A 21,912-nucleotide genomic window follows, 5' to 3' on the forward strand; every position below is an offset into this window, starting at 1 on the left:
TTTTGAAGGGGCTTCCATCGATTTTATCGGTGGAAAGCCCCGGTCTTTTTATTTTGTTGTTCTTTTTCTAATTTTGTTTGAGTTTTAGGGTTTTAATAATACTTCCTCCTTGTGCGAGGAATTGTTCTCCCTCGAAAGACATGGTTTTTTCTTCTCCTCTTAGGGATAATTTTCTTAAGTTAGAGGATCCTAAATTTCTGGTGTACGAGGGAGAATATTATTTAATTTCGCAGGAGAAATTGATTCAGCGATGAAGATTTGTGCGGTGTCGCAGCAGATATCAGTTCTACATCTACAATCAATTGAATCTGGTTTAATTCAATATCAAAATCACAACAGATCAAAAGACTCCCTCGTTGAAGGTTGTATCAAACAACGATGTGTTAGAGGGTATACAAGATGTTCGATGCGCGATGATCGTAGTTTTGCAAAAAACGAGTTTTATTTGATTCGATTTGTAATGTATTTGATAGATTCAGATTTCTTTTGTAAATGTTGTATGACTTTTTGTTAATGAAATAATTTTATTTCAAAAAAAGTGATGTGCAAATTCCTTGTTAAGTTACAAGCTTGCATCAGAGAGATGAATATTATAGAATTAAACAGCTATAATTGCAACATTTACCTTCATATGTCCAATTATTAGTTGGATGAGTACATAAGTAAATTAATGTTGGTCTTTTTCATTAACACAATAATGACGTTTATTTAAATGTGGGTGGGCAACATTAAGCTTCAAGCTATAAAGTATTTTTCATTTTTGGCGTACTATAAATAACGGAGTATCAAATAATGCAAATTAGTGAGACGTAATTTTGTAACTCAAACTAATAATACGAGTTAAATTTTATCAACTAAAACTAAAATATCACATAAGTTTCTCGTCATATGTTTATTAAGCACGGACGGATCTTTGTTGTGGACTGTAAGAGACAGATCGATCTACTAACATAAAATTTTAATTTTCCGTCCCTCGTAAAATTTGATTATAATTAGTATACCTCATCTGTTTCGGAAATATCGAATCATGGTTGACTTTTACTCCTTTGACCATTACTTTGACTCTTAATATCTCACATCGTGTGCAAGTAAAAATTAAAAAAGTAATATTTAGAAAATATATATAGATACAAATCTAACATAAACTCACATGACTAAAATTTTCTTACATACGAATCACAAAAAATGGCCAACGTGAATATTACATGAAATCAAAACAGTTTTTGTTAGGCTCAAATTGTTGATCATCATGACTCCACGCGTCTCGACAAATATTGTGTTTTAATTAGACATAATTTTGAGGCCTGTTTTTTGAACCCGGCCTGACCCAGACGAATTTAAAATTCTTTTGGGTGTGTTTGGGACAACTGATATGTGAAATTTTAGTTGTAAATCGGGTCGTCCTGAAAATGGCCTGAAATAGTGAGTTTTAGGCAGAAAAAATCGACCCAAAGTTTGTCAGCCCGGACGATTCGAACTAACTAGCATAATTTTTATCAGTTGTAGCCCGGCCTGCCTTTTGATCGGGTATGTTTTTGGCTATATTCTATAATCATATAGAAAACTATTTGAAGAACACATTAACCTACTATAGTATTACTTAAAGAATCAAAGTTCAATATAAGCATGATCCTGGTCTACAAAAGTATAGAAACACTCCATAATACTTAAACCTAACCTTCCCTTTATTTCCCATTATATTTGGTCATAGCCAATGATTCATCTACCACGTGTCATGTTATAACTTAATCAATCAGGTTAAGCACCTAATACAACACCCAAAACTAGAATTGGAATCTATCACACTTTTAGGAGATTCATGATCTCATGAACTAAGCAACTAAGAACCTGCCATGTTCCTACACCAAATTCTTATTGAAAAATATTGTAGAACATCCTCATTCCTTATAGTCTTATACCAAGACTAGTACCTGATCACTTCATATTTGTTGAAGTTATGATCATACGAAGATGAGGAAGGGGGCGTTCTCTTCACCTTAAAAAATTAAGTTTCAGGTCCAATAGGTTCAGATAAGTTTCAATAAATTTCAATAAGTTCAGATAAGTTTCGATAAGTTTAAACATTAATAATAATATTATTATTTTTCTATTATATTATTTATTATTATTTATTATTATTATTATTATTATTATGGGAAAACACTAAAACGTTACAAGTTTAACAAGCTACAAAGATCAGGTGAACTACAAGAAGTTGGAGGGGAGCCGAGATACAATCTGGGCCCCCACTCCTCTAGCTATGGCAAACCAGATCCTGCAGAAAATGTGGGCAGCTGCCCGCGCCCCAATATCTTGAGCCCTGGAGTACGTCTGGACCCGCTTCAGCAAAGAAACAACCCCTTTCTCTAATTCCCCAAAAGAAGAGAAGGAAAAAGGTAAGAAACCGTAACCCAAAGCCCTACAACGTGCCGCATACTTATTATTATTATTATTAGTAGTAGTATTAGTATTATTAGTAATATTAATTATTACTCCCTCTGTCACAGATTAGTTGTTACATTTTCCTTTTTCGTCCGTCCCTGATTAGTTGTTACATTTCTAAATCAGGAATGACCCCACAATTATTATATTGTCTCTCTCTTCCCACTAATTTTCTTTTTGTCCCCACCCCCTCTCTCATTCAATTAAAAAATTACTCCACTAACTCCTATCCCATCTACTTTTTCAATAAAATAACAATTGATAACCAAACAACCACTTATCACCTAAAACTTTGTGCAAAGGTAAGTGTAACAACTAATCTGGGACGGAGGGAGTATTAATTATTATTATTATTTTATTAATTATCATTATATTATTAGTATTGATTATTTATTATTTATTATTTATTACTTGTTACTTATTACTTATTCCTTATTCCTTATTAATTACTTATTAAGTTAAGTTCTTTTCAGTTCAGTTCAGTTTAATTCAGCTCTAAAGAATAGGGTCTTACACGTAATATATATATATAAAAGGTGTTTATAATAAAGTTCATATGCCACATGGCGCTCTCCTTCTCCCCTTATTTAAATGGTCTTTCTCCATGATATGCATTTACATACAATAAAAAAAATTGTTTATACTCCACCAAGATATAAGTCATATTTGATGTCTTTCTTTCCCAAACAAAATATAATAAATTACAAAATAGTAAATATAACAAAATTACAGTAGCATCCAATCATATTTTTGTATGTAATAGTATCAATATGGTTTTCCATGTAACGACCCGGTGCATCGCCCGGGAGCAAAAGCTAGATTGTAAATAAATAGTAATTAATTATAATGGATTAAATTCTTAATATAGATTATGGTTAACTTATGTTCTACATCCAGTGATATACTCCGTATTTAGAAAATTAAATAAGTTATGTTCCCTAATTTTATGCTTTCCGGGATCATTATATATTAATCGAAATTTTTAACAAAGAAAAGCACAAAAAGTATTTATAACTAAGAACAAAATGGTTGCTAAATAAAATTACACTTGTACATTTTTTTTCCTTGCATTTTATTTGCTCGTCCTAGGAATTAAAGGTGTGCTCGTTCCTCAGGGTGATACCATTGTTTTTGACATAACCAAGAATGGAGCTAAGCCTGATACTGATGTTGCAAAGGTAAAGGAATACTAGACAAAATCAATGTAAAATCATAAGAGAAGCTAGTTTCTAATTTGAAACTACGTAAGGATTTATGGGATAACTTTTTTTGAGAAATGAGGCGACATTTTCCATCACATAACATCATGCAGTGTAATAATAGAATTTTAAAAAATTACTTACGTATAGAATCTAATAACTCCATTTTTTAATTTATAGTATTTGGTTTGTTGATCGTTTTTAGGATTTTTTGCGCGCGTGGACTGATGCATGTGCATCAAAAAAACGAAGCAAGGTGTTAGTTCCTAAAGGACGATACTTGCTAGGTCCTATTACGCTTAAAGGTCCATGTCAGGCACCAACTATAATAGAAATTTTAGGCAATTTTATGGCCTCTCCAAATTTGGAATCATTTAAGGGGGAAGATGCATGGTTTGAGATAGATAACGTCGATAGTCTAACAATCACAGCACCAAAAGGAGCAGGAGTGTTTGATGGCCAAGGACAAGAAGGTTGGAAAAGTAACCATTGTGTAAAGAATGACAACAGTTGCCACTCCCTTCCTCATGTAAGTCCAATTTAGATCATGGAAATATATTTGGCATGGGAATGTTAGGATGCCAATATTGTTTGCAAAATGATATACAATTACTAACTTTTTATGCTTTGTATTACAGAACTTTAGGTTCAACTCGCTAACGAATTCAAAAATTAGGGGCATAACTTCACTAAACAGCAAGTTATTTCACATGACCCTCCAAGGGTGTAAGAACGTGGAAATGACTTACATGACTATAATCGCCCCAGGAGACAGCCCTAACACAGACGGCATTCACATTGGACGTTCAAGTGACATTACCATTAGAGGAGCCAAAATTGCCACTGGAGATGATTGTATCTCCTTCGGTGATGGGTCCAAGAACATGCTTGTTGAGCATGTCACTTGTGGTCCTGGCCACGGCATTAGCGTGGGGAGTCTAGGTAGATACCCCAATGAGGAGCCAGTGTCAAATATCACTGTAAGAGATTGTACATTCAAGAACACTATGAATGGTGTTCGAGTTAAAACATGGCCCGACTCTTATGTATCCTCTGCCACTTTGCTGCATTTTGAGGGTATCACTATCCAAAATGTTACATTTCCTGTCATTGTTGATCAAGAATATTGCCCCCAAAATCATTGCAACAAAAAGACTCCGTCCAAAGTTAAGATTGCTTACATTCGGTTCAAGAACGTGAAGGGAATATCAGGTACCAAGGACGCTGTGCAGCTGATTTGCAGCAGCGGCGTGCCCTGTGACAAAGTGGAACTCAGTGAAATAGACTTGACATACAATGGCAAAGATGGTCCCGCGGTTTCAACGTGTAAATTTGTTAAGCCTATTCTTACTGGAAAACAGAACCCACGAGCTTGTGATGCACCTGCTATCCCAATTGTTGAAGCAACTGAAGCAGACTCAGAGTAATCTGTATATATTTATGTATTTCATGTGAATGTAAAGCTACTAAATTTCGATCGTGTCACTTTAAAATCATGTCCCTTTTCCCTAACTATCAATATGAAATAATTTTTTTGAGGAGAAAACTTCACAATAACCTTCTGATTTACCATTTAAGAACATACTCGTAGTAGAGTTAGTTGGAGTGTGAACCGGTCCAAAACCAATCTGATCCAGACCGAAAACTAAAATGGACCGGAACCGAAATTATAGAGATTATTGGTGCAGAGATCGGTCCCTTATAATTCGGGACTGGGCGATTTTGGACCGGTTAGACTTGAATAGTTATTACTTCGTATTTAAGAAATGCAGAATTATGAATTCTTCAAAATAAAAAAAACTTCTTCCTTCACATTTACCAAGACTACTCCCCTGGTACCTCTTGAAGCCATGTACCACGGTTCGAATGTTTTAACACCAGATCTGTGCCACACACACTTGCCTTTTTGGCGCAAGGACGCAACCCTTGTACGTAATGAGTGTCTTGAGGCTCGTAGAGGCACGAGCAAGTGTTTGATTAAAAAGGATACTCCGATTGTTACTAATTAGTTATCGGACTCTAATTGAGTTTATGTGTACGTGGTTATACACCTTGAAGGGTTTCAAGTCTTCAACTAGGTGTTATACTTGGCACAATAACGTACACTACCATCGACCATGCAACTTGATATCTTTGTGCAACTTCTCTCCTTCACAATAGATGAGTACAGAGTACCCGTCTTAAACTCTCAATATACACTCATTATTTAGCCTATTGTCTTTGAACCATGACAAATTATACTAGTCATGTTTTTTTTAAAAAAATTGTTGTTGTTGCATTTCAAGAGTACGTAGTTTTCTTTTAAGGGTGTGTCGTGTGTACATTCAACTTGTTTTCATAAGTTCTACTCCCTCCGTCCCGGAATACTTGACCTGTTTTCCTTATCGGGTCGTCTCTTAATACTTGACCTGTTTCTAAAAATGAAAATATTCTAACAATATTATATTATTTCTCACTCCACCCCTATTAACCCACCTACACCCTACTTCATACAAAAAATAATTAAAAATTCAACCCATACTCTCCCCAACCCCACCCCTTTACACATTTTCCACTAACTACATTAAAATAATACTCCACTGTCAACTACTACCTATTAAATTAAATAAGTCAATTCAAATCCCTTAAACTCTGTTCCGGTCAAACCAGGTCGAGTATTCCGGGACGGAGGGAGTAATAAGTTAAAAATTATAAATTTAGACAAAATAAATCCAAATGAATAATGACACTCTTTTGCACGTTCAGTAAATTTCAAATAAAGTAATTGATTAAATAAATACGAGTAGTTAATATAAGTTTAGATCAATATATAAATTCTGATAAAATTTATATAATTCTAAATAAGTTGTACTAGTATATATATATGGAGAAACACACTCAAGTTAGTCATAAGAGACGTACATTTGTAAAATAAAGGAATCGAGTTATTAAAATAAAAATGTGACAATTAGCATTTATAATATCTTACTGTAAATAAAGATGGATGTGGATCATGTCTCGTGTTGAGCCCGCGTGCTTTAAGTCTAGCTAGCCCAGACTCGCTAAATGCATCATGCACTCATGCGTGTCTAAGCCAAATTCACTTCTTTTAGCATGATTTTGTCGTTTCGTGCATTATCATCATACTTATTCATAAAATACAACACAAAGCCCGGCCCACGGGCCACGGCCAAACACGGTTTGTAGTGGACGGTATCAATTCAAGGGCCGTGTCCCCGCCTACTGCATCTTAAGCTGCAAACAGCAAAAACTGTAAATAAACACAGTAGCAATGTAGCATGAATAATTGAATATGTGACAAGCTCAATGACTCAATCTATCTCTAGGTAAAAAAATGACCAATTAGGAAAGGCAAAAAAGGTAACGAGGTTTACAATTAGGAAAGCTTCTTCTCCATTACCAATAACATCTAGCTAGCTAGTCTCTCTCGTGCATCAATATATACCAGCCACGTTTCCAGCTGACGCACACTCACAAGTGGGTCCCTTTGCGCACTTCTCCCTAACCTTTACTCCGTACATTCTAGCGTTACCGGATACTTCTTCTGTCCCTAAAAGATTTGACCATAAATTCTCATTAACATAAGTACTCCGTAAGAAAGAATATGGTCACGCGAGATGTAGTTAGGTTCGTTTCAATATATGTTTTTGAAATATCAATTTTTTTTAAATAATTTTTTCTCATGTAGAATTAGTGAGATATTTGTGGTTTAAATTGTGTCTTAAAGATCGTAAAAAGTCAAACGGAACAATCTTTTAAGGATGGAAAAAGTAAAACTCCCTCTGTTGTCCTTTTTTGTTTGCCCCATTTCCCTTTTTGGGATGTCCCTTTGAGATTACACAAACCCTTAAATGGTAAGTTTTCTCACTTAGCTTGCTCTCTCTACCCCTCTCTCTCTCTTCATGAGACCATTTTACTATCTCATGTGCATTATTTACACCCAAATCTTAATAAAGTAAACTTTCTTCCATAGAATAATAAAACAACGACGGGAAAAGTACCAAAGCTAATCACATAAATCATTAAATCTCCCCCTCTATATAAACTACAAACCCTCCATTTATTTCCCACCACCTTCACTCCACTTCATCTCAACCCTCTTAAATCCATTCTCAACTTTACATTTCCAACATTATTCTCCACTCCATTTCCATTTCCATTTCCATTTTTAACCATATAACACTATAACATACTTATAACACCTCGTCAACAGTATTATTAATTTCTCGTAAATAATACTCGTATCATACATGGGTACACTGAATGATCATCATCAGTACATGTACCCCAGTAACAACATGAACAACGAGAAGTGTAAGAGTCGGGTGGCGGTACCGCCACCACAACCGTTCTTCAAGTCACTACAAACCTCATTTAAAGAGACATTCTTCCCCGACGACCCGTTAAGGCAGTTCAAGAACCAACCACGGTCAAGGAAGTTCGTTCTCGGGTTGCAATACTTCTTTCCTATACTCGAGTGGGCCCCGAAATATACTTTGGACTTCTTCAAGTCGGACCTTATTGCTGGGATTACTATTGCTAGCCTTGCTATTCCTCAAGGGATTAGCTATGCTAAGCTTGCTAACTTGCCACCCATTCTTGGACTTTGTAAGTAAATTTATTTTTTCTGTTCTTTTTTAGTTGCAATCTTTCTATTTTGGAACGTTTTTTTTTTTTTTTGGTTCTACTACGAGTAGTTTTCACTGCCTTCGGCGAGTGGACTAATCTCCCGCGGGAGTTTGCATGGGTACCTCGATGGGCAGCATCCCTCCCAGTTGAGATTTTTTCCATTCCCAAGGCTCGAACCCGAGACCTTGGTTAAGGAGCAAGAAACCCTTAACCACTCATGCCAACCTCAATTGGTTTGGAACGTCTCTTTTAAGTTATAACCTTTCTGTTTTTTGACAGTTTTATACACTTGATTTTACCAAATTATCCTTATTCATATTCAATAACCCACACTTTCCCCTAACTTTATCTAAAAATAGAGGGTATAAATGTAATTTATTACCTATTCATCTGCAATACAAATTTTGTAGTGAACAGTAAAAGTTGCATCTAAAACAGAACAAATGAAGTATATTTCTTTGACAATTGATATGCATTTAAAATTTGAGATAGTTATTTTGTACTTCGTAAGACCTAAGTGTACGTCTCCATGCACCAAAATGGAGAGATGAGGTAAAAAAAGGGAAGATAATAATCAAGTGGTTAACTTTTAGGGGGCCTAATTAGCGCCCTAATGATCACTTTTTTATATTATATAATTGAGTATAATGCTCAGTACATGGTTGTTTAGCAGTAATATATCTTGATTATGATCCCAAAAGTTGGTTCAATAATATTGTAAAGCGCTTAATTATTTAGCTTTTCGCACTAAACTGACTCAACTAAGTGTCTAAGTGTGTTATAAAATTATTAGATTTGACTTGATTGGTTAATTATATAAGTTCACTAATTCTAATCATTGATTCATCTAAAAATAACATTGTATACACAATTAAGATCAAAACAAAAAAATAATAATCGTTTTACTGCTTTACTTTTTGTGGATTATCCTTTTTCATTGGCGAGTTAACATACAACTAAATAACAAATAAATTGTGGTCGTCTGATAGAAGACTTACTCCTAAAGTACGTGCAACTGAATAACATAATCGATAGATGTACGTACTTGTAATGGCGGATCTTTGTTTGGGGTGGGGTGGGCCTGACCCCCGGTCGGAAAAATTTATAGTGTATTTTTTGTTAAGCCCCCTAAAATTTGTGTATAATTGTATAATTACATAGTATGTTGCTTAATTTTTTTTATTACCGGACCACCTCGTGAAGTTGTTCAAGATCCGTCCCTGCGTACTTGTAATTTGAAGCCATGCTAACTAAACTAAACAACAACAACTTGCAAATTTTACTTATTTAATTATCATTAAACATAAATTTTAATTTGTTTTTATACTCCTTTTTTAGATATTATGAAACCTTAATTAATTTTGAAATTGTTGGGTGTAAAATATTCAGATTCTAGCTTTGTTCCACCATTGGTGTATGCCATGATGGGAACCTCCAAAGATGTGGCGGTAGGAACGGTGGCGGTGGCGTCGCTGTTGACCGGATCTATGCTAAGCACCGTCGTTGATCCGAACGAAAATCCAAAGTTATTCCTCCACCTCGCTTTTACTGCCACCCTTATTGCTGGTATTTTTGAAGCCACTTTAGGCCTTTTAAGGTTCGTACAGTAACTTTGTACTTCTGTGTTACTTTCTAATTTTTTTTGTTTTTACTACAGTAATTAACTACTCCTCCATCCGTCCCATAATATAGTGTGTGTTTTCTTAAAATGGTGTCCCTAAATGATGTGCATATTTCTATTTTAAACCATTAATTTTTACCCATAATACCCTCATGCACTAATTGTAATTCCAATATTGTCTAAATAAGTCGGAATTTTTACTTTGAAAATTGTACTTTTTGACTTTTATTCAACCCCATGTGCTTAATTTTTGTTTTTTTAGGCTTATTTATTATGTACACACATTTAATTTCTAATTTCTCTTTCCATAAAAGGCAACTAACATGTACTTTATCTTGAAAGTACAAATAATTATTGTTTTTATTATCAATGTTATCCTTTACTTTAATAACCGTAATTTTGGTCAAACGGACACTATATTATGGGACAGAGGGAGTAGTATGTGTACGTGCTAATACACGTGATTTCTACACAATTAGAAATCTAGTAAAAATGGTTGGTACTTGGTAGATGATAGATAACTTTTTAAACCATGTTACACAATTAAAATGTTTGTAGATGCTTAAGACACATTTTCATTTTTAGTCAGTGCATGAGAATTGAGAATTGCGTGTTTGGAGGCCTCACATTCACCAACACTCTGCTTTAACGATATAGATGTGAACTACGGAGTATTACTTATTGTCAAAATTATTTAATAAATTATTCATCTATAGATACGAGTAGGTACTAAACACAGTCGAGAATCACTAGTGATCTCTATTGTATAAGCCAAGTCTTGAGCACTTTGATGTCCACGTCAAATATTAATAATACTTTTAATTAATATTTGATTAAAATACGTGTGTAGAGTGTTGCAACAATTACAATTAAATATAAAATATGATTTTCGAAATATACATACGCATCACGTGCACCAAATATTAGTATCTCTATCCTAAGATTTTTAACACCTTGTAACTAAACATATCACGACTTTTAGTTTCATTCAATTCAAGTCCGTTTATAATAGTTTTTCACTCAATCTTAGTAATTAAGGTACCACGAATGGTATACGGAGTAATATGTAATGGTGAAAGTTAGTGAAACCAATTACAAATTATTTTGGGACTACTTTTACCGGAGATACTAAACTATTATTCTGTAGTAAACTTAGGCTATGTTCTTTGCACCTTATTTGTATTGTTTATTACTTTTTTTTCATAAAATTAGACCAGATAAGAAAAATACTTCCTCCGTCTTTTAATACTCGCAACGTTTCTTAGTTTTACGCATGCCAATGCACAACTTTGATCATTTATATCTTAAATTCTCTTTATGCAAAAATTATAAAAAGTTGATATTTTGAAAATACACATTGAGACGAATCTAACAAGATCCCACATGACTATGTTTTATCTTATACAAAAAACACTAAGAATAGTCAAAGTAGATTGTATGAATAGTGACAAAAGTCCAAACGTTGCGATTATTAAAAGACGGAGGAAGTACATATTAAACTAGAAAAAAGCCACTCAAAGAAAACAACAAGATCAGAAAATCTCAGACCAGACCAAACCAAATCAAGAAAAATCAAATCAAACCAGACTAAAAACTACGGAGTAGAAAAATTAGACTAGAGCAGTTGAGCAGGTGAAGAGAACGTAGCCTTAATTATTTACGAGAAATTATAAAAAGATTGAAAACAAAACGACATCCAACATTAGGAAGTGTCGACATCTAGATAGATTGAAGTTGATATTGGGAGTATATATTACAAATGTATGTTCCTTTTGATAAATATAGAGTGAGATTGGTCAAAAAATAGTGGGCAAAAGGCAGTAACATCGACCATGGTTTGGAAATTGGAAGTATGGGTGGTAGTGTGGTACGGATACGTTTCATTCACCTTATCGAAGTGTACGTCGTAGTAGGCCATCTATCTATAATTCTATACTCCCTCCGTCCCCTAATACTCGCACAGTTTTGACTGGACACGCATGCCGATGCACAACTTTGACCACCAATATCTTTAACTACATATTATAAAAACTTATAAAAATTTTAATATTTTGAAAATATATATTAAGATGAAGCCAACACTATATTATATACTAACATTTTTTTATATTCTAGAAATAAAATAGGGTCAAAGTGAATTATGTGAATAGTGCAAAAAGTCAAAACGGTGCGAGTATTAAGGGACAGAGGGAGTATGATACAATTTCCAATATTTGGTTCATTTTACACAAGGAATATATTTTGATTATTGAGTACTTTGAATTCTACCAACAAATATGTTAGTCACGTATTGCATTGCCAAAATATTTTCAGAGGGAGATAGTACTTCTTGTGACTTTCTTCTTGGAATTTCTTTCACTTTTTCCATCTTTCTTACAAGTATCTTTTATGTAGTACTCTTGTGTAATTATATTGTGTTATTATAATCTCACCTTTCAACTCTGTTTTAGCTAGGTTCTGTTTCAATAGGGTCGTGTATATAATGTTTTGAAGTAAAATTAAATCGAATACTCTGTCAGTTTCTGAATAAAGGTATTAGGTTAATGGCAAATGCACTTGCCAATACACAACATATATAACTTTGACCACTAATATTCTATGTAGTGATTATTACTACAAGGAATTATACCATTAACGACGGGAAATTCCGTCGCTAAAGGCCAATAATCGTTGATTAATGACAGAATTTATGTCGCGACCCGTCATAAAAGGGGGCCGTCATAAATGGAAAATTCTGTCGTTAACCCGTCGTAAAAGACATTTGCGACGTTTGTTCCCGTCTTTGTTGGTTGTTAGTCCCGTCGCAAAAGACTTTTGAGACGGGATTTTTGACCCGTCGTTATTAGGTTGTCATTAAAGATACAAATTATTATAGTATATCTATTAGTAAAAGTTATAAAAGGTTAAAATTATGAAAATATACATCGTGACTAGTCCAACAATATATTATAGGATAACACACGAAGTATAGTTTTTATGTATGTTAGTAAAAAATTAAGTCAAAGTTAATTAACAGGTGAATAGTGTAAAAGTACAAGTAATGTTGTCAAAACAAAATTACAAATGATGCATTTATTCGCAAATGAAGGAGTACTAATCACACCAACCGACTTCTAATTTTGTCTTGCATTTCTAAATTAATACGTATAATATGCATTTTCTGTTGTTGTACCTTCTGTATATGCTTCGATCCTTTGTAAGTAGTGATTGATGAATGATGCTCGTGACATATTCCTAGTACATAAGAGGAGTTTAATTTCAAGTGCTTCATAGACTTGTTCATGAACGTTTTTAATTGTTTAACAATATTACAAAAAAATATACTTCGTCCGTTCTTAAATATTAGCCTCCTTTTGACTTTTCAACCCGTTTTAACTCGATATTTAAATGTAAATATCTCTAAATACGTATGTTAAAAAAATATAAAAATTTGAAATTGTTAAACTACACATTGAGACGAACAAAACGATCTCACATGAATATGTTTTGAATTACGTATTGGAAAGAAATTAGAAGATTCTCTTGAATTGTAAATAGTATCAAAATTCCAAATAGGACTAATATTCAAGAACTGAGGGAGTACTTATATTTACTAGTAATAATTAAGTTTTAATAGTTGATGGTATGTAAATAATGATTGTGATTAATTAAGTTAATTATGAGATTAGTGACAAAATTGGATTATATTTAATGATGGATAGTAATAATGCAGGTTAGGGTTCATAGTGGATTTCTTATCACATGCAACAATAGTGGGGTTCATGGGAGGAGCAGCAACAGTGGTGTGCTTGCAACAGCTAAAAGGAATACTTGGTCTCACTCATTTCACTCAATCCACAGATCTCATTGATGTTATGCACTCTGTCTTTTCCCAAGAACACCAGGTTCATATTCATTTAATTCATCACTTCTTAATTATTCTCTAATTAAATCTAGCTTCATTAGTGGAGAATATTATTACTTAATTAAGAACATAATTGCAAAATTTATGTAATTAGTACTATATATCTCACACTGTCACATGTACACGTGCATGCATGCCTTATTTGTTCTTTTATTTTATGATAATTATTGAAATGATTGAGTAATTACTCTATTATTGTAGATTTAATCAAAATTATTATTGTTTTTAATTGATGTTTTTGTTCTTCTTTCAGTGGAGATGGGAAAGTGCAGTATTAGGATGCGGTTTCCTCTTTTTCCTCCTCCTCACCAAATACTTTGTAAGTTTTACTTATACTGGATTGCACATCTACAAGAATTTGTATCTTTAACGACAACCTAATTACGACGGGTTAAAAATCCCGTCGTGAAAGCCTTTTGCGACGGGGCTAACAACCAAACAATGACGGGAATAACCGTCGTAAATGTCTTTTACGACGGGTTTACGACGGGTTTCTATTTACGACGGCCCCCTTTTATGATGGGTTCGCGACAAGAAATCCCGTCGTTAATCAACGATTATTGGCCTTTCGCCGACGGGATTTCCCGTCGTTAATAGTACAATTTCTTGTAGTGACAATAGGAATACAAGTGCATACTCTCGTTATTCGACGTTCGCGTATGCTAAAATACATCGTATTAAGTTACTTTATTTATCCTCTGTACTAATTATTTGTGTGTGTGTGTTTTTTTTTCTAATGTAGAGCAAGAGAAAGCCAATGTTCTTTTGGATATCAGTCATGTCTCCTTTGATTTCAATCACTTTGGGAAGTGTCCTAGTTTATCTCACACATGCTGAAAAGCATGGTGTTCAAGTGGTAAGTTACAACAAGGGATCTTTAGTCTTTACCCTTACTCAAAGTTACTCCAAATATTTCTACGATTTATATACTTTTTTTCATTTATAATATTGCACTATTTGAAATTTCACGCTTGCCAATAAATTATTTTCACCGAATCACAAATAATGATTATATAAGAGTCAAAACTCAAATGCTGCAATTATTTAAAATGGAGGAAGTATAATACGTACTCTGTAATATGTTATGGAGTACTCTGTATTATTTAATTAATTCATAGAATAAAGAAAAGTGTCACGTGACAAATAACCTTGCGGGCAAAGCTTTATATTGTAAATATCTATTTATTACTATATACTAAAAAAGATACCAGGAATGACACATGTCAATTCCTGGTGCGATTCCCCCCCCCCCCCCCCCCCCAAAACCACTTTTCCAAAAAAAAAAGTTTATCTGTTTGATTTTATTTTTATTCTCTACCTTTTTTAATAAACTATTTATGTATGGAAACAAAATTTAGTTTATAAATTATGGCCATAATAGATACGAGGTAATAAAAAATTATAGTAAATTACTAATATTTTAATCAAATCGCTATATTAAAAATGGAAAATATATCACCCATGTTAGCGTTTTAAATATGCATATTAACTGAAATTTAAACGAGTATGTTAAAAATGTTATAACTATGCAGTAGTTTGGGAGATATTCAGTTAAATATTTCGTAAAAAAATGATCAAAATAATCTAGTTACTACCATGTTTGACCTTTGAAAAATCATAAAAAAACAATTGTTGTAAGAAATGGATATGCAGAAAATGCATCCACAAATAGTGCAACCATCCTTGGACCACAACATAAATAATGAGTTCCATGTTATAAGTATGACGTATCATCAGAAGAATATTGGGTTGTGCCCACTGAATCCACACCACTATTGCTTTTAAATCTTGACGTATTATAAGGTTGGGCCCACCACTCATATTTCTTCAAAGAGTCTTCTAATTGGGCCCTAACGGAAAAAGACTGTTTGCCATGATGAAGTCTTTGGGCTGGCCCATACTTTCATAATTATGGTAATATGATTCCTTTAAATGTAGAATCACTCATTTAATAGAATCTTCCTTTTTTATCCAATTCAATTATACACAAAATATAAGGGACACACCCCCACAACTCCACAAGTCCACAACTAGGGTGAGCATGGGTTTGATACCCAAACCGATCGCATTATCGGATTGGGTATTTGATAACCAATAATGCTAAAATTAATACTTCTTCTGTTTTGAAAATATCGCACAATTTATTTTTTACACTATTCACACTACTGCGACTTTGGCTATTTTTTGTGATTCGTACGTAAGAAAATTTTAGTCATGTGGGGTCATGTTATATTCGTATCGATGTTTATTTTCTAATCATTAATTTTTAATAATTTTTACTTGCACACGGTTTGAGATATTAAGAGTCAAAGTAATGGTTAGAAGAGTAAAAATCAACCATGGTGCGATATTTCCGAAACGGAGGAAGTATTTATATCTGATATCAGCTCTGGTTTTGAATATTTTGCTCTGCCACATCCACAAGGACCCTCAAAGACTTCCATTATGTTTAGAAATGCGGAATAATGGTTACACTTTTCTACTTTTAACCGTTTTAAAATACTGGTTACACTTTTATGTATTCATATGAATGAACTATTTAGTGGAGATTATAAAAAAAAGCTACTCCTATATAAAACTATAACAAATTAAGGAGTACTTAACAATGAACTTTTCACTAATCAATTTATTTAATACTTGATGAATATGCAGATTGGTTCTTTGAAGAAGGGCATTAATCCACCTTCCTTTGGAGACTTTGTATTCAACTCTCCTTACTTTCCAGTGGCTCTCAAAACTGGCCTTGTTACGGGAGTCATTGCTATGGCTGTAAGTCACTAATTAAGTCTTTTATCTTAAACTTCGTACAACCCTTTAGATAAAGATGTTCGTACAACCTCTGGTGTACTAAAGAGTAAAGATGTTCGTGAGCCGGACCAGGCTTGACTTCGGGCCGACCCATGCCAAAGACCAATTGGAATGGGCTGGGCCAAACAAGTCAAAACGTGGCCCAGGCTCACGTGTCCTTATATCGGTCTAGTTCATCGTGTCAAACCCAATTTCACTAAATGTAGTGTGCTTTATTGAGATGGGTCGGGCTGTGTCATGCCTTGTCATACTTTTTCTAAAAAAATGCATGTCAGGCTTATCCCACGGTCCATGACTTTGTGTCCATGCCAGCCGTGCTTTCAGCCATCTTTACCCTGGACCTTAAGATTTCCTACACAACTGTTGCAGCACGTCAACATAACTTAAGTACAATAGATATATAAATCGACTAATTAAAGCTTTCCTCTTCTAGATGAAATATAATATTGGGCTTAGTGTAATTAGGGGGGGATCAGTTTTTTGGGTAGGGAATAGATGTTATAGTAGCTTTTGGTTTACTCTGTACGAGCTGCAAGTTTTTGGGGTCTTGCTCGTACCTTTTGTAAAGTTTGGATTGCTATCTCATGCTTTAGCTTAATATAATATATCCTTCGTTGCGTCAAAAAAAAAAAGACTAATTAAAGCTTTCGTCCGGTATCGTTTTTTGTTTTGAGTTTTCAGTTTTTTACAAAACTAAAAACCAAAATACGAAAACCACAAAAAGTAGTTTTCAATTTTTTGTTGTCAGTTTTCAAAATCAACATGATTACAAAATATAGTGTATGTTATCCATTTTGGGTGTCCCAAAATGTTTTGTCTGTTTTCCATTTTCGGTGTCTCAAAATGTGGTCTAACATTTAATGTTTGTACCTAGAAAATAGTGTGGTCCTATCAATAATGTTTCTATCATGAAAATGTAGTCCCATAATTTTTTGTTTTTTGTCCTTTTGTTTAAAAAATAAAATAAAATGTGTACTTATCTTCTAAAGTACAATAACACTAATAGTTCATCATGTTATCTTTTAAGTTTCTTAATTACCGTGAAAAATGTCAAACAGGTAGTATAAATATGACTTTCAAAATCACAAAACTAAAAATTGAAAACAGTGATACTAAAGGAGCCCTTAATTACTTTGATATGATCTAATGCAGGAAGGGATTGCCGTAGCTAGAAGTTTTGCAATGTTCAAGAACTACAACATTGACGGTAACAAAGAAATGGTTGCCTTTGGGGTAATGAACATAATTGGATCCTGCACCTCTTGTTATCTTACCTCAGGTATATACATTAATTAACTTAAACAATAATTAGCCAAAATTGCTAAAAATGACATTTTATAATCCAAATTTTGCGAGATAGGACCTTATATAATTTCTTTTGTGAAATCACATCTTAATGTAATTTTTTTTTGCGAAAAAGGACCTTATATAATTTATTTTGGTACAATCACACCTTAATGTAATTCTTTTTTGCGAAAGACAACCAAAAGTAAGTTTCTAGCATGGACTAGGCTTTTCCGGCAATTGACTTGCACGTGTGGCTTTATTTTATTAACCACACCCGATTTTCCTTCAAAATTCTAAGTTTTAAAACTTAAAGTTGAAAAAAAAAATCGAAATAAAATCAAGTTTGAAAATTCAAGACTCGGGAAAATCAGTGTCTTTAGCCAAGTTAAGCCACATGTGTTGCTCACGCGCAAGTCAATGGCGTAAAAGCCCAGTCAATGTCGGAAACTTCCCTAGGTCCTTTCTCACAAAAAAAAATACATTAAGGTGTGATTTCACAAAAAAGAGTATATTAAGATCCTTTCTTGCAAAATTTGAGTTATAAAAGGTTCGTTTTAGCAAATTTGCCTAATAATCTACTAAAATACATCTCAAATAACTTTCTCATTTTACTAATCACAATTTTCTCATGTATAATTAATCTGTTATTAATTGGTAGGTCCATTTTCGAGGTCAGCTGTGAATTACAATGCAGGGTGCAAAACAGCGTTTTCAAACATAGTAATGTCAATTGCAGTGATGATCACATTGTTATTCCTGACACCATTGTTCTTCTACACACCTCTTGTTGTTCTATCATCAATTATCATGTCTGCTATGCTCGGCCTTATAGATTATGAGGCCGCGATCCATCTATGGAAGACGGATAAGTTTGATTTCGTTGTTTGTATAAGTGCTTACATTGGTGTGGTTTTTGGTAGTGTTGAAGTTGGCTTAATGATCGCGGTAAGTATGTTAATTCAATAATGTGCTTTTCACTTCACCTGGTTTGGTATTTTAATGTTTTTTGGTTTTTCTGGTTTGGTTTGTTCTTAAGATGTCCGTGAGACGGATCAGGCTCCGGGCCGAGCCATAGTCGTGGGCCTACACGGGTCGGCCCACCCCGAGCTCCACTCCGTATCGAGCCGGGCCGGGTCGGAAAGTTCAAAATATATCAGGCCCATTCTTGGCCCATGAGCTGCCGGGCCGGGCCGTCGTGCCTAATCCTAATTTTACTAAATTTAGCGTCTTTTGTTATGTCGTGTTTAATAATCGCGGTAAATATGTTCAACTTGTTCTCTTCACTTCACCTGGTCCGGTACTTGAGTACTTTTTGCTTTTTCTGGTCTATTGTGGTCTAAAGATGGTCATGGGTCGGGTTTTGGTCTTAGCCCGTGGTTATTGGCTTAAACGTGTCGGGCCACAACGTGCTGTTCTGGAAATTCCAAAATAGGACCCAGACCCACGGACTTTCGGGTCGGGCCGTCGGGCCAAAGCTTAAATTTAGTGTGCCTTGTCGTGCTTTTTTCCCAAAAAAATTACGGCTCAGGCCCGATACAAGGCTTACGGCTTCATGCTCGTCCTGGACCGTGTTTTTTGTGCCCGTACCGGGCCGGGCCTGGCATCGGGCCGGCCCGACACACATCCATCTTTAGTCTGGTATGAAATTTTCTAGTTTGATCTAATAAGCAGTAAGAATAAGGTGAATAGAACAGAGCCTAAGCATATAGATAACGTACTGATGTTGTTCGAAAAATTAATGCAGGTTACATTATCAGTGTTGAGGGTATTGTTGTATGTGGCTAGACCAAAGACGGTAGTTCTTGGTAATGTGCCGAATTCAATTTGCTTTAGGAGTGTTGAGCAATACCCTGAAGCTCAAACTGTGCCTGGAATTCTCATACTTGAAATTGGTGCTCCTATATATTTTGCCAATGCCACTTACCTAAGAGAAAGGTAACATATATATGTTCAAAATTGAAGTTCTTTCATGTGGTATACAACTTAATATATGGATTTTATCTTGTTTGATCTCAGGATTGTGAGGTGGGTTGATGAGGAGGAAGAGAGGTTAAAGTCATCTGGAGAGAATAGTTTACATTATGTAATCTTGGATATGAGAGGTATGTTTGTGTTTTACCATGTCCATATGAATGGTGACTTGTTGTTGTATGATTTTTATGTATGATTTGGCTATAAACTTTTACTACATAGTCCATATACAAGAAGTGAAATGGCACTAACCAACGTTAGGTGACACCAATGGTTACAAGTTCGAATCCCACAATTACTAGACCTGGTCATCTTGAGCCCGTCACATTGGCCCAACATGACCCACTAAATAGCGGGTTTTGAGCAGATTTTAAGGCCTGTTTTCAGACCCAGTTTGATTTTTTTTTTTTAAAAGGCGGTTTTGGGCTACTGTAAACTGCACTTTTGGTTATATAAGTGATATAGCCCAAAATGGCGGGGTTTAGGCATAAAATCAGTCTGAACTTAGGCCCGACTCGACACAATGGGTTGATTTTTTTACCCGACTCGACCGGAACCCAACCTGCCCCGTCTTTTTCAGGTCTAACCGTTACAAAGATCTTACGACGTGGTGAGTCTAGACAATTACTGCGTTACATAGTGAATGTTACGAAGTATTTTGGTAAGACGAGTTTAAACTTTGGAGAGAAACTAAAAGATTATATTATTTTTTTGGCATTGCAGCTGTTACATGCATTGATACAAGTGGGATCAGCATGTTTGAAGAAGTTCACAAGGTCATCGACAGAAGAAAACTTCAGGTAATAAATTTAGTTTCACAAATGTTCATCAAAATAGATCGATACTACATACTTCGTACTACGTATAAATTTACATTTTCTTACCAAATTGTGTGTCAATTTCAGCTTGTATTAGCAAGCCCTGGAGGAGAAGTGATGAAGAAATTAGACAGAGCAAACTTTATAGAAAAATTAGGGCAAGAATGGATACATTTGACCGTTGGGGAGGCAGTTGGAGCATGTAGGTACATGCTTCATACTTACAAGTCAAAGTCAACGGCTGAATCAGAGACATGGAGTAACAATGTTTGACCTGTACTAATTAATTTTGTTTTTGTGCTTTATTACAAGAAGTTAATTATGAGCAATTAGATAGGTGGGGGAAGTAAGTATTTGCTTCATACTTAATTAAATGAATTAAGAAAAGAGTTGTATTGTTTTTGGATTATGAGTTTGTAATCGGTCAGGTCGGATTATCCGATCACCTCAAGACTCAAGTGGGTAAAGAAAAGTTGTAATGTGATTCTTCATTGGCAGCTTTTTATGCCTTCCAATTATTAATCATCAAGATGTAAAATTACTACTATTTTGTAGCACATCAAATGATGCAAGTGTGTACTTTATGAATCATGAAAAGTTTTTTCCACTTCTCCTAATGTATCAATTTGATTTTCATATACAAATTTATTATTAGCTAAAACTCATAAAATCTTAACTAATTGATTTCATTGCTTAACTAATCAGTTTTATTGTTTAACTAATTGGTTCGGTGCTTAACTAATTTGTTCGGTTGCATAACTAATAGGTTCTGTTGCTTAACTAATTGAATTTCAGACTTAACTAATTGATTTCAGTGGTTAACTAATTAGTTAAAGTGCATAACTAATTGGTTCCAGTGCGTAAAAGTGGTATAACCATTACAACGTATTTCCTAAAAGTTTGTAATAAAACAATAAATTATTTGTACTTTTAAGATAAAGTACATGTTAGGTGGCTCTTAGGGAGAGAGAAATTAGGGATTAAATGTGTGTAAATAATAAATGTGCCTCAAAAAGACAAAAACCAAACACATGAGTTGAACAAAAGTCAGAAAGTACAATTTTCAAAGTAAAAATTATGACTATTTAAGGATAATATTGGATTACAGTTTGTGCATGAGGGTATTATGGTAAAAATTTAATGGTTTTAAATAGAAATAGACACATTATTTAGGGACACTATTTTGGAAAAACATGCATTATATTTTGGGACGGATTGAATAAAAAACTAAAA

At 34.2% G+C, this 21,912-nt stretch overlaps 2 protein-coding genes across 2 annotated transcripts; both read left to right on the plus strand.

Moving 5' to 3' along the window:
- The first annotated feature begins 250 nt into the window (after nt 1–250).
- LOC110781607 (probable galacturan 1,4-alpha-galacturonidase SALK6) lies at nt 251–5,143 on the plus strand. The gene is made up of 4 exons (XM_021985753.2): nt 251–362; nt 3,532–3,620; nt 3,847–4,170; nt 4,280–5,143. Exons 1-4 carry the CDS (start codon nt 251–253, stop codon nt 5,066–5,068), a joined length of 1,314 nt encoding a protein of 437 aa, XP_021841445.2. The 3' UTR covers nt 5,069–5,143.
- A 2,553-nt stretch (nt 5,144–7,696) lies between these two features.
- LOC110783412 (sulfate transporter 3.1) lies at nt 7,697–21,286 on the plus strand. Its single transcript, XM_021987758.2, has 12 exons — nt 7,697–8,249; nt 9,660–9,867; nt 13,604–13,775; nt 14,049–14,114; nt 14,538–14,651; nt 16,448–16,564; nt 17,756–17,882; nt 18,549–18,835; nt 19,635–19,825; nt 19,907–19,992; nt 20,585–20,661; nt 20,767–21,286. Exons 1-12 carry the CDS (start codon nt 7,892–7,894, stop codon nt 20,950–20,952), a joined length of 1,989 nt encoding a protein of 662 aa, XP_021843450.1. The 5' UTR covers nt 7,697–7,891; the 3' UTR covers nt 20,953–21,286.
- Nucleotides 21,287–21,912: the final 626 nt, after the last annotated feature.

Source organism: Spinacia oleracea, chromosome 5 (genome assembly GCF_020520425.1).
Source record: "Spinacia oleracea cultivar Varoflay chromosome 5, BTI_SOV_V1, whole genome shotgun sequence".
In the NCBI taxonomy this organism is placed as follows: Eukaryota; Viridiplantae; Streptophyta; class Magnoliopsida; order Caryophyllales; family Amaranthaceae; genus Spinacia; species Spinacia oleracea.

Bases quoted from the DNA above. Each gene is read 5' to 3' on its own strand.
- LOC110781607 (XM_021985753.2), top strand. From the start codon at position 251: ATGAAGATTTGTGCGGTGTCGCAGCAGATATCAGTTCTACATCTACAA. The intron at 363-3,531 runs GTTGTATCAAAC...TGCTCGTCCTAG, and splicing joins AAAAGACTCCCTCGTTGAAG to GAATTAAAGGTGTGCTCGTT. The intron at 4,171-4,279 runs GTAAGTCCAATT...TTTGTATTACAG, and splicing joins GTTGCCACTCCCTTCCTCAT to AACTTTAGGTTCAACTCGCT.
- LOC110783412 (XM_021987758.2), top strand. From the start codon at position 7,892: ATGGGTACACTGAATGATCATCATCAGTACATGTACCCCAGTAACAAC. The intron at 13,776-14,048 runs GTTCATATTCAT...TTCTTCTTTCAG, and splicing joins TCTTTTCCCAAGAACACCAG to TGGAGATGGGAAAGTGCAGT. The intron at 20,662-20,766 runs GTAATAAATTTA...TGTCAATTTCAG, and splicing joins TCGACAGAAGAAAACTTCAG to CTTGTATTAGCAAGCCCTGG.